The sequence below is a fragment of the Acipenser ruthenus genome, chromosome 2 (assembly GCF_902713425.1).
Source record: "Acipenser ruthenus chromosome 2, fAciRut3.2 maternal haplotype, whole genome shotgun sequence".
NCBI lineage: Eukaryota > Metazoa > Chordata > Actinopteri > Acipenseriformes > Acipenseridae > Acipenser > Acipenser ruthenus.
This window is the reverse complement of record NC_081190.1, coordinates 54789668-54802673: the sequence shown is the minus strand read 5'-3', so window position 1 is coordinate 54802673 and position 13006 is coordinate 54789668. Positions and strand designations below refer to the sequence as shown.

The following is a 13006-nucleotide window of genomic DNA, read 5'->3' as shown; positions in this document are numbered from 1 at the left end:
ACTATTTTTGTGGTTGCATATTCAAAGTATGATAGTTATTTGTTCTAATACATTTTTTGCAACAGTAGTAAGGCCACCTCCCTACAATATATAAAATGTTTTTCCAGGGACGACTCATGTAAGACATAAATCAGTATTGTGAAATGCATGTATTTAATTGTTTAACTTTGTTTTAATTAGTGGTCAACATCATAATAGTGGTCCTGATCTTAGGAGGTCTGTGCCAGCAGTCAAAGGTGGCCCGATTCATTTTGAGGACTTGACATCAGGTAAACCTTGGTATTCTAATGTGAGCTCTTAATTAAAAAAATAAATAAATAAATAAAAACACTTACTTGAAATAAATTAATTTCCTTGTGCAACATTTTTGTTTAAAAGGTTATATTATGAACCCCCCCCCCCCAAAATCACAAATGTTGAGATATTACAATCAGTGGATGTAATCTGATCAGTGAGAACCATTCAATTAGAAATGTTTTATATTTAAAGCACAGGCTTACACGTATCCATATGAAGTTGTTTCTGATCAGCAATTTTATATTAGTTCGATTGACATGAGAATGTTAGTCTTGTAATGTCATGTTTGTTGATACATGATTATTAAAACAAAACTTTCTGTTGTAACATACTTTTTTCCAACAGAGTGCGCCAGAGAGCTTTTAGGAATTGAATTGGCTGTATACTGTTCCTTAACAAGATCATTTCTGCTTTAGATTTGTATCTCTTGTAGGGGTTTCGTTTGAGAGTGCTGTATTAACAAACATACTGCATTTTTTAAATGTAATTTGCTGATTGACAATTAAACTACAAAAGCAAATCTATATTAAAGCGTTCTGCCCATACAAATGCTATTTAAATTTAAAGTGTGAACATTTTGATGCAAAAAAAAAAGCCTGTATGTTCTGTATCTGAAAAACTTCTTTGGGTCAGCAATTGGTGCAACATAACTCAATGTTACCATACTTCATACCATTTGGCAAGTATTCAAATCAATAGATGCAATTAATTTGGCGATGCTTCATGCTACTCGTTAATAAAAATAAATAAATAAAAGTTAAGATTTCAGTCAAGCTGGATGGTTCAGTGGCTTTTTTTTTTGTTTTGATTTGTGCCTCCGGCACACACCATAGTTTAACATCAAAGCATTGATCCTTTAATTATCTGGAACTGACTCACTCCAGAACAGTGTCATAAAGGAACTAACAGTTCTATGAAGAACAATGCCTCAATAAATACTGTATGCTACTCTTAGATAGTGTATTAAATGATACTCAAACTGTGTTTTTAAAATTATTTTTTTGATTGACAATGAGGCTAGTAATGTATAGGGTAGGCTGTATTGTTTTAAAAGTGTTCGTGTTGTAAAATGTATAAAAAATAAATGGTCCTGGTCGTATTCAGTCTTATTTAAAAATACATTTACTTAGTTAAGTTTGTGGTAAAACTAGAATGCATAAATAACACACAAAAAAAAAACCATTTACTATGACAGATATTTGGCCGTTTTATTGGTCACTTCGTTCCTAACTATCAAAAGATAATATCTGCATATTTTAATGTCTATTTTGTTAGGGTCATTACTGCAACGTAAGGATAACTGTTAATTTACTATTCTATGCTAAACATTTGATACAAAAGATGGAATTGTTTTGGCCCATATTAAGCCTATTTAAAATAAATCCTGCAAGTTGTCATTTGGACGATGGTTGCATAAATTGACATAACTACTTAATTGACATTAAACGAGAACAGTTTAATGAAAAGGGGTTCACCATTTTTTTTGCTTTTTTTTTTTTTTGCTTTGTTATATTTGAGAGAAATTGATTGTAAAACGAACTATGGGGATTAATATTAATGTACATATTTATAATTAGTAGTAGTATACTGTACTAACTTTATATTTTTTAATGAAGGCTTTATTTCAAATGAGATGTTCAGAAAAACGAGGAAATAGCATACATATACAGCATGACAAGAAAAACGCACTACCTGACAGTTTTTTGGGGGGATTTTTCATAAATGTAGTTGATACATGATTTTAAAAAATTGTTTCTGTGACGACCTAATCGCTAACCCGCAGTGTACTGTACCTACTGTACTACTGGGGACATGGCCGAGGAACCCACTGTATGTGTTATATATTTAAAAATGATCAAGGGAGTGGGTCTTTCACAACAGTCTCCTCTGGCTATGCTATAGTCTACACTCTCCAAACAGATTCTCCATCCTTTGCATGAGGGATATGCATATGGGAGAAATGACTTAGCAAGTCATATAATGGCATATCACTGACAGGGAATAGGCAACCAAGTTAAATGTGTTAAGAATTCCTTTTGTACTAAACTCTTGTTTTGTTTTGCTCTTGTAGCATTATATTAGCTGCTTTTGTGCCCACTAAGTATACAATTTTTCCAGATCTTGACCAGATGCTTTGGTCAAGATCTATGTCAACATTTCCCAGTTAAAATCCTGCCCTTTTTTTTAAACAGTGCTACCAACAAATACTCCTGGAAGAAGATCAGAAAAAAGGAAAAAGAGAGTGGATTACAGGATTACCCAACCGGGTATGTGAGACTTCACTGCTTTACACTTTAAAATCCTATTTATCCATTCCTGCCTCTCACACATTGAAGTTTTAGTGGTAGTATTTGAATCCACAAGCTTTGTGAGAACATTGTCATCTGGCCTAGTTGAAGTTAAACTTCAATATAGCCCTGTTCACACTTGTAGCTGAATGACACTGGTAAAATTTGTTTCGGTTTCGAATATACCAATACAATAACACTTTCTCCCTAACTCACTTTTTTCAACTCAGGTACAAGACCAATACTGTTGCGATATACCTCTCCACATTTAAGCTGGTTTATATACACTTACATCAAAGATATTCTTTTACACACTCCACTGATTCTCTATGGGGACCTCCATCACGCTGCACACAAACTGTTGTGGAATATAGAGAGCTCGGGAGAAGATTTTCTATTGGCACTCAATGGAGCAGTGTCGGATTGAGCTGCTTTTGAGCATATTTTATTGATATGAAGTCTTTTAGTATTGCCCAGGGTGTCTTGACCAGGGATTCAAACCAGATTTTTTTCCGTTCCGGTTAGGCTTCGAACCGAACTGGAATTTTGGGCTCTGGTTCCAAAAGTTCCGAACAGCTGATTTTAGTTTCATTCCGGTTCGAACAAAATGAAATACCGGTTAATACCAGTTCAGTGGGTTTTTTTGTTTTTTTTGGGGTTTTTTTTTAGCCAAGTAGGCTATTGTATTGGTATTTATAGGTCTTCATTTTCTCGAATTAAACAAAGCATGAAATACAGTAAACTCCAGATAACTTGGCACTCAAAGGGAAAACGGTGTGACAAGTTATCTATATCAATAAATGCACTTGCTTCCTGTCTAAAGAAATAACAATACCTATGTTGCAGCCTTAAAATAAATTGACAGCATACCAATGCCATTGTTTCTTCAGTTCAAGCTTACAATTTTTTTTTTTTTTTTAACAATTCAAAACAGCGACATTTCCCAACAAACTCAGTGGGTGAGCATCCTTTCATTCAACGTAATAACTTAATGCAAAGTTTGTCTAAAATAAACTCTGCAGCTGATTGAGATCATGGCTCCATCAAATATGCCACTTGTGTTTTTTTTTTTTTATTTGTTTTTTTTCTCCGTTCTGTTCCACCTTTCAACTTTGTGGTGTTTTTAACTTAATAAAAAAAATAATAATAATAATAATTAAATTCCAGGGCCCTACACATCTGCCATATATTTGAAATACCAAAAAAACCCACATTTGTGATAAACATCTCTTCAAAGCAAGTATAATTAACAATAACTTACATATTTCTTATTGCATATGCAACTTTTCTATATGCTTCTTTTGGATATAACAATGAAAATGAAACACTGAACAATTAAATCATGAATCATTAAATGATTGAGAATACAACGAAATAAATTTGTTATACAATAAACATTGCTGTACATCGACGGTAAAATGTCTTAACTCTTAATATCCAGGAATATAACTAGCAAACCTCCGATTATTAACAAAGCGCTTCACTTGAGACAGACTTTTACAGCCTGTTTTATGTGTACATAAGTTAACAGTACCTGTTTATTTTGAGCGAATACAAGACTAGCTTAATGTGGATCCAGCATGTAGCCGACCGCAAGGTGGAAGCTTGAACTGAATGCAAATATAGTGCTATTTGATTCACTGGCTGCTCTGAAAAAGCAAGCTAAATGTAATATTGAATTTCATTAGCTGGCTGTGATGTAATGCTTTGTCATTGACCACTGGCAAATTATTCTATGCTTGAAAACAATGGAAAGAGACAGAGAGAACATGCTGAAAGGAAACGGGAACAAAAACCTTGACCGATAAACAATGTTGAATATCGTTTTCGTTCCAGAACGTAATAAATTAATTTGGTTTTGTTTTTTGTTTTTGTTCCATGAAAAATATAACCTGTGGTAATGATGACATACCATAATCTATCCGAAAAATGCACTTTTCTGAACACAGAAACCAGATGAGTGTTTCACAGTACTAGAGTAGACGGTTGCAATTATACAACTTGGATTTATTGGTATTAGCCGTCAGTTGTTATATGTTTTTACTGTAACTTATCTGTAAATATAAAAAACAATACATTAATTGAACAAGCGTGACAGAAGTAAAGGCGGAGTTGAGAATCTTGGCAATATAGAATATCCTTGGTGTGAGTGTGTTGCGCATGCCTCAGACTCCTCTGTATTGTCCTATTGTAAGTGACTCTGCATATAATGCACAGTTCACAGCCTACCTCTGTAAAGCGCTTTGTGATGGTGGTCCACTATGAAAGACGCTATATAAAAATAAAGATATTATTATTATATTATTCCTTTGTCATACCGATCCATCTGTCCACACTTGATCTGTTCCGAGTCGTATTGCAGCTGTACCGGTATGGAACTTGCTCTTGTCTGGGTTTCGTATCGATACAGTTATACCAGTACAACACCAGTAACAACTCTGTTGTGAACAGACATTGTGTGTGAACAGGGCATTTTAAGCATTTGAAATGCTATGCAGTAGCATTGTTAGCCAAAGTGCAGCATCCATTTTTTTAACTTGGTGTATTTCACTTCTGTCAACTGTTGTTTGATTAAAGTAAACACAAACAACAATAAATAATGTATTGGTTTTTACTTGTACAATGTAGTTTGAAAAAAAGTGCAAATAACAAGTAATAAGTGGAAAGCGGAAATTTGTGAAAATTGACAAGTTTATACTGATTACCCAGTTGTCATGAATTCTTTCTTTAACAAGTTAGTTAATATCTTGGCACTGTGACAAGGGAAACAATTAGTACAACTAGTAATGGACAACTACTTTAGAAATATCAACATTTTTGGGACATAGTAGTTTATAAAAAAAAAAAAATTAAAAAGTTAAGATTTGTCAGATCGACATCTGTGCATTTTTTTTTTAATTTTAATTTATTTCTTTTGTTTACAGGAGACTTTATTGCTGATGAGATCCTGTCTCCTGAAAGAGAGCTGCAACAGTCATCTCAAAGTAGTAGCCACTATTTTGTAATTCAGAATATATAAGATAATTACTTTCTTCCAGTTTCACAAAACAATATTTCAAGACAGGACAGTTTAGTTCCACTAATCCAAAGCCCCTTTCACACTGGCACTCCTACCCGGGTCCCAATCTGGGTTCTGGCTACCCGGGTCACAATCCTGCATAGTGTGAAACCACGTATCTGGGTCGTATCCAGGTTAACCCAGGTCACAGCGACTCACCTCAGGATGTGGGTCGATATGCTTTGACCCAGGTTGAACGAGACAAAATGTATGAACGAGACTGCCATTTGTAAGCCGACACAGTAACAAACAGCCACGCCTGCGTGAAGGTTTCACTTCTGCAAGGAACATTTCTGTTTATTCTGTTTAGTCACATTTTTGTTGATTTGAGCAGGGATTAAGAAACATTTGCTCTAATCAACATTTTGGGCCGACGGTTCACTCCCGAGAAGCTTGGATAGAAGCATCCGTAACAAGCTGCTTCCGGGACGTTGATATGCGTATTGTTTACTTGCGTCTGTCACCCAGGTCAACCAAGCTTTATCAAAAGCAGGGTGAAGTTGCGTAGCTGACCTGTATGACACAGGTCCTGAGTCAGGTAGAGCATGCCAATGTGAAAAGGGCTTTAATTTAAATATAAATGTTTTTTGTTACGGGATCCATCAGATATGTCAAAATATTGTATCTCAGGGCTTTATTAACATCAGGGCATTATAAATTAACAGATTCAGGTACAATATATCTAAAACACATACTATACAAAGTGAAAGTGCATTCCCAAACACCGTATATTCTAGTACCTGGCTTTTATCTGCAAGTTAATCAATTCTGAATTTACTGTTTTAGACCCATAATAGCGTGTCCATTGATCAGTTTCCATTTGTACCACTCAGTTGGTACCAGCATGTATAAATGACACACACCGAGCCCCATCAGTTAATAGAGGGTATTGTAACTTACAGGATCGGATATGGTAGGTTCTAGTGTATATTAATAAATTAGAGTAACCTGCTTAATAAAAAACACTTACACTGTAACTTCATTCTGCTGTGTCTTTTTCAGATCTTGATCTTGCAAACTATTCAAACAAATATTTTTTGGTAATGTTTCAGATCATGCCTCCACCAGAGGAACCTACCAGAACTTAATTTCAGGTACTTTGAGTACTGAAATGATGGCAAAGCTGTATCGGTGGCTCTGTGGCCCTGGAGAACTGGATGCCCAAGGTAATTTTCTGCCATGGTTTGATGGTTAGCAGGCAAAGTAACCCAATAGTATATACTATATTTCTGATGGAAAGATTAGCTTTGGAGGCCATAAGAAATAAAAAATAAAAAATAAATAAAAAAGCACAGAATACTTCAAAGTTGGTCTCAGTTGCATACAGTGAGTTCCGTGGAAAACTTCCACCTCACTGCAGTGGGTCATACTGAGGTGTGCCGCGGGTGACCAGTTAGTTGCTGCCAGCTACATTTCCATTGTTATAGTATAGTTATTGGTAATATGACTGAGAATTTCACAATTAAAAGAAAGTCCTATACTACTGGTGTCGGGCTGTGCTGGCACAGTTCATTGGTGTTCTCCATTCTAACTTCCATGCGGTCATTTAAAACCCCACAACCCTGCAACCTAAAATATAAAAAATAAACTACAATATTTTAAATGATTGAGAATGAGACTACTAAAGGAAAAATATTAAAAAAAAAAAAAAAAAACCTGCCTATATTAAATGCTATTTGATATTGCAAGTGTCTACCGGAAGCCATAATAGTAGTACAGTATTTCGTATTAGATTTCGAAATGTCACATTTTTCAGTTTTTTGTTAAGTATATGGAAAACTACAAAGCAGTATATAATTAAATAATTAATGCAACATTATTAGGTTTCTTTCGACTTTATGAAGCAAAATTAATCAATAGGTTAATGCAAAAAGGTAAATTTCTTCCATTTACTCTAGTAATTATTGAAATGTATTTGTGTTGCGGGCTGGTTCTTTTTTTTTTTTTGCCGTTACAATTTGAACTTTCACATTTATGTGGATGATGCATCATTTATATTAGCCTCCCTACTAAGACTTCTTTCAGATGTCCAAACTTAAATTAAATACCAACAAAACGGGTAGGTTAAGACTTCTTGGTACAGCTCATCCTTTTTTTGTCACTTTTATTTAAGATTAAGGCCAAGTGTGTGTATGTATATGTGTGTGTGTATATATACAGTACTGTGCAAGTGTTTTAGGCAGGTGTGAAAAAATGCTGTAAAGTAAGAATGCTTTCAAAAATAGACATGTTAATAGTTTATATTTATCAATTAACAAAATGCAAAGTGAGTGAACAGAAGAAAAATCTACATCAAATCAATATTTGATGTGACCACCCTTTGCCTTCAAAACAGCATCAATTCTTCTAGGTACACTTGCACACAGTTTTTGAAGGAACTCGGCAGGTAGGTTGGCCCAAACATCTTGGAGAACTAACCACAGTTCTTCTGTGGATTTAGGCAGCCTCAGTTGCTTCTCTCTCTTCATGTAATCCCAGACAGACTCGATGATGTTGACGTAAGGGCTCTGTGGGGGCCATACCATCACTTCCAGGACTCCTTGTTCTTCTTTACGCTGAAGATAGTTCTTAATGACTTTCGCTGTATGTTTGGGGTTGTTGTCATGCTGCAGAATAAATTTGGGGCCAATCAGATGCCTCCCTGATGGTATTGCATGATGGATAAGTATCTGCCTGTACTTCTCAGCATTGAGGAGACCATTAATTCTGACCAATCCCCAACTCCGTTTGCAGAAATGCAGCCCCAAACTTGCAAGGAAACCTCCACCATGCTTCACTGTTGCCTGCAGACACACATTCGTGTACCGCTCTCCAGCCCTTCGGCGAACAAACTGCCTTCTGCTACAGCCAAATATTTCAAATTTTGACTCATCAGTCCAGAGCACCTGCTGCCATTTTTCTGCACCCCAGTTCCTGTGTTTTCGTGCATAGTTGAGTCGCTTGGCCTTGTTTCCACGTCGGAGGTATGGCTTTTTGGCCGCAAGTCTTCCATGAAGGCCACATCTGACCAGACTTCTACGGACAGTAGATGGGTGTACCAGGGTCCCACTGTTTTCTGCCAATTCTGAGCTGATGGCACTGCTGGACATCTTCCGATTGCGAAGGGAACTAAGCATGATGTGTCTTTCATCTGCTGCAGTAAGTTTCCTTGGCCGACCACTGCGTCTACGGTCCTCAACGTTGCCCGTTTCTTTGTGCTTCTTCAAAAGAGCTTGGACAGCACATCTGGAAACCCCTGTCTGCCTTGAAATTTCTGCCTGGGAGAGACCTTGCTGATTCAGTATAACTACCTTGTGTCTTGTTGCTGTGCTCAGTCTTGCCATGGTGTATGACTTTTGACAGTAAACTGTCTTCAGCAACCTCACCTTGTTAGCTGAGTTTGGCTGTTCCTCACCCAGTTTTATTCCTCCTACACAGCTGTTTCTGTTTCAGTTAATGATTGTGTTTCAACCTACATATTGAATTGATGATCATTAGCACCTGTTTGGTATAATTGTTTAATCATACACCTGACTATATTCCTACAAAATCCCTGACTTTGTGCAAGTGTACCTAGAAGAATTGATGCTGTTTTGAAGGCAAAGGGTGGTCACACCAAATATGGATTTGATTTAGATTTTTCTTCTGTTCACTCACTTTGCATTTAGTTAATTGATAAATATAATCTGTTAACATTCTATTTTTGAAAGCATTCGTACTTTACAGCATTTTTTCACACCTGCCTAAAACTTTTGCACAGTACTGTGTGTGTGTGTGTATATATATATATATATATATATATATATATATATATATATAAAATAAATAAATAAAAACAAACCACAGCTCTCGCATCATAGCACCGCTTTACCTGGTCAGCAGCCGAATTTTTCCCTTACAAATTGGTGTACCTGCTCAAGAGACTGCTGCAGGTTGTCAGCAAAGTCCAGGGGGTACTCACAGCTAAGGGTTGTGTCAGGGGTTCCATAAACCAGCCTCACTGGCAAACAGAGCTCTTCCCCAAACATCAGTAATGCAGGTGTACACTGGGTCATTTCATGTTTCATGTGAGTATCCCAATCCTGCTTGTTCTGCTCTACAAACAAGGCTAACTGGTTTTTGAGAGTGCATATATACCTCTCCACTATGCCATCAGATTGAGGCCTCAATGGCGTGGTGCGCGTCTTTCGCACACCCATCAATTGACACACTCTGGAGAAAACCTCTGACTCGAAATTACGGCCTTGGTCTGAATGGAGTTCACCAGGCACGCCAAATCGAGTGAACATCTGTGTGACCAGTGTCTGGGCCACTGTATTGGCATCTTGGGTAGAAATGGGGAAAGCTTCCGGCCATTTAGTTAGGTAGTCCATGTCAACCAGCAAATACCGATTGCTTGAATCAGACCTTGGAAACGGGCCGGCAATGTCAACAGCCACACGCTGAAGCCGGTCCCCCACAACATACTGCTGCATTGGAGTTCAGCCCCGCTTCCGCAGACCCTTCCTCGCAGCACGGTCTGCACACCTCCTACACCACCTCTCACAGTCCTGCCTACACTTAACCCAGTAGAAGCACTCTCTTATCTTCCCCAGGGTTTTGTCCACACCAAAGTGCCCACCAGCCCAGGTATTGTGAGCCATGGTTAGTACCTTCTTCAGGGACCCTGGAACCAACAGCTGATACCTACAGCATCCCCCCGATGGAGCCTCCCACTTACGATAAAGCAACCCGTCATCTCTATACTATCCCAAATAGCCCAGTATGCTCTGATGTCTGAGCTGAGGTGTGACACGTTTTCCCACTGGGGATGACCCCACGTTCTTTCCAATTAAACAGAGGAGTGAAATCAGGCTCAGCTTGCTGAGCAGCCCTCAGCTCTTCAGCACTGTGACCATCGACAAACGGCTCGCTCGCAGTGGCTTTGCATGTTAACCGGCACAGTGGGGTTTTTTTTCTTTTTTTTTTTTTTTTTTAATTTAGTCGTCGCCAATTTTTACCCCAGTTTTCTCCCCAATTTAGTATGCCCAATTATAATTATCTGTATCCTCGGCTCACTGCTCGCAACCCCCCCCACCCCGCCAACTCGGGAAACGGCGGCTGGAACACGCATCCTCTGAAACGTGCTCCTGCCAAGCCGTTATTTTTCACACTGCAGATCCACAGCGATGCCACCAGACCTATAGTGCCGGAGGACAACACAGATCTGGCGGCTCCACTGCAGAACCACAGGCGCCCTATCGGCCACAGGAGTCACTGATGCGCGGTGAGCCATGGATTCCCCTGCCGACCTAAGCCCTCCCTACCCGGGCAGTGCTCAGTCAATTGTGCGCCGCCCCCTAGGAACTCCCGGTCAAGGTCAGCTGTGATATAGCCTGGATTCCGAACTCGCGATCTGCAGGCTATAGGGCACATCCTGCACTCCACGCGGAGCGCCTTTACTGGATGCGCCACCCGGGAGCCCCCCAGGCACAGTGGTTCTTGAGCTGTAGTAATCCCACCCTGGGAGCTGCCGGTTACAGCACCCTGTTTTCCACCCAAACTGCTGCTCTCCTTCTGCTCTACCGTGGTACAGAAACTACACTCAGTAACCATACAGGGTCGTCTCGATAGGGCATCAGCATTGCCATGCTTTATCCCCTGGTGGTGTAACACTTTAAACTCAAATTGCTGTAGGCTTTGTAGCCACCTTGCAATCTGGCCCTCCAGGTGCTTGAACCTGAAAAGCCATTGTAAAGCAGAGTGGTCAGTACGTACCACAAAAGGTTGGCCATACAAATAATGATGAAAGTGCGTGTCACCTTTTACAACAGCTAGCAGTTCCTTGCGAGTGGTGCAGTAGTTCCTTTCTGGTGCTGTTAGTGTCTGGCTGTAGTATCCTACGACCCGTTCCACTCCATCCTGGACCTGTGAAAGGACAGCACCAACCCCCACGTTGCTGGCGCCTGTGTCCAGGGTGAATGGAAGGTCAAATCAAGGGCAACCTAGTAAAAGGGGCAGAGCCTAAAGCCTGTTTTGAGGTGAATAAAAGCACTCTCACATACTTCATTCCAAAGGCTGTCCCTTCTTTGTTAAAGCATGCAGTGGCTTAGCAATGTCTGCAAAGGACTCAATGAACTTCCTATAGTAGGAACATAAACCCAAAAAGCGGCATACCTCAGTTACATTGGTCGGCCTTGGCCAGTTGCTGACTGCTGTTATTTTGCTTGGGTCTGTAGCAACACCAGGCTCACTAATTATGTGACCTAGGTAACCCACTTCCCTTTTAAAGAGCTTGCATTTCACAGGGTTTAGTTTTAAACCAGCTTTCTGAAGTTTAACAAGGACCCTGCTCTAGATTAGCTAGCACCTGTGGGAATGGGTGAGCATGCACCAGCACATCACCAAGGTAAATAAGACAGACTTCCCATGGCAAACCTGACAACACCCTTTCCATAAGCCTTTCAAATGTAGCTGGGGTATTGCAGAGACCAAAGGGCATCACATTGAACTGGTACAAGCCCTGTCCAACGGTAAATCCTGCCAATAGCCACTCTTTAAATCTAGTGTGGAAAACCAGACAGAACCACTCAATGCGTGAAGGGTGTCATCTGTTCTCGGCAGCGGGTAAGAATCTTTCTCAGTAACCGCATTTAATTTTCTCTAGTCTACACAGAACCTAGTGCTGCCATTCTTTGTCACCAATACTATAGGTGAGGCCCCAAGGACTACTGGAGTCTTCAATAACCCCCTGCCTTTTGAGGTCTCCAACCATGCTTTCCACCTCCCCTTGCTTGGCTATTTGGATCCTCCTAGGGGCCTGTTTAATTGGTGTTGCATTACCAGTATTTATTTTGAGTGACCAGTGCAGTCTTACCAATGTCATCCTCATCTTTACAGAATACATCTTGGTACTCAATCAGCAAAGTTTTCTTTGTTGTTCCTCATTTAGCTCAGCATTGCTTCTTTCCCACAAATCTTTTAAATGGGCAGGCAGTGATCTAGGAATCACCCCACATTCTAGTCTACAACAGTTCTCAGAATCACCACTGGATGGCACCTGTCTGCATGAGCAGCCTGCTACACTCTCAGCTTGCACAAGTGTTGCAGCTTCCCATTCAGCTAACACATGACCCTTTAATTACTTGGTCAGTGTGAGAAATATTCAACAACCTTATAGGCATCGTTTTCGATTTTAGATCCACCACTGACTTTGTGACTAAAATGGCAGGGTGCACATTACTGTCGGGATAACTTTCAATTAAACCCCATTGCAAAGTGTCAGCTCTTTTGCCTTCTAACTCCGCTGCCACCAGTATCTCAGTACCTGCTGGAACAGTAATTCTACTAGCTGCAACAACATGCCCACAACAATCAGGTTCTGATTCTGCCAGCGGGTGACGTA

At 39.5% G+C, this 13006-nt stretch overlaps 1 protein-coding gene across 1 annotated transcript in view; it reads left to right on the top strand.

Moving 5' to 3' along the window:
• Positions 1-13006, top strand: part of LOC117408849 (centromere protein C-like) — an 81536-nt gene that overhangs the window by 52902 nt on the left and 15628 nt on the right. The window contains exons 15-18 of the mRNA XM_034014206.3: positions 181-269; positions 2490-2564; positions 5510-5569; positions 6696-6809. Coding sequence (XP_033870097.3) covers positions 181-269; positions 2490-2564; positions 5510-5569; positions 6696-6809 — 338 coding nt within the window. The remainder of the gene's footprint in view (positions 1-180; positions 270-2489; positions 2565-5509; positions 5570-6695; positions 6810-13006) is intronic.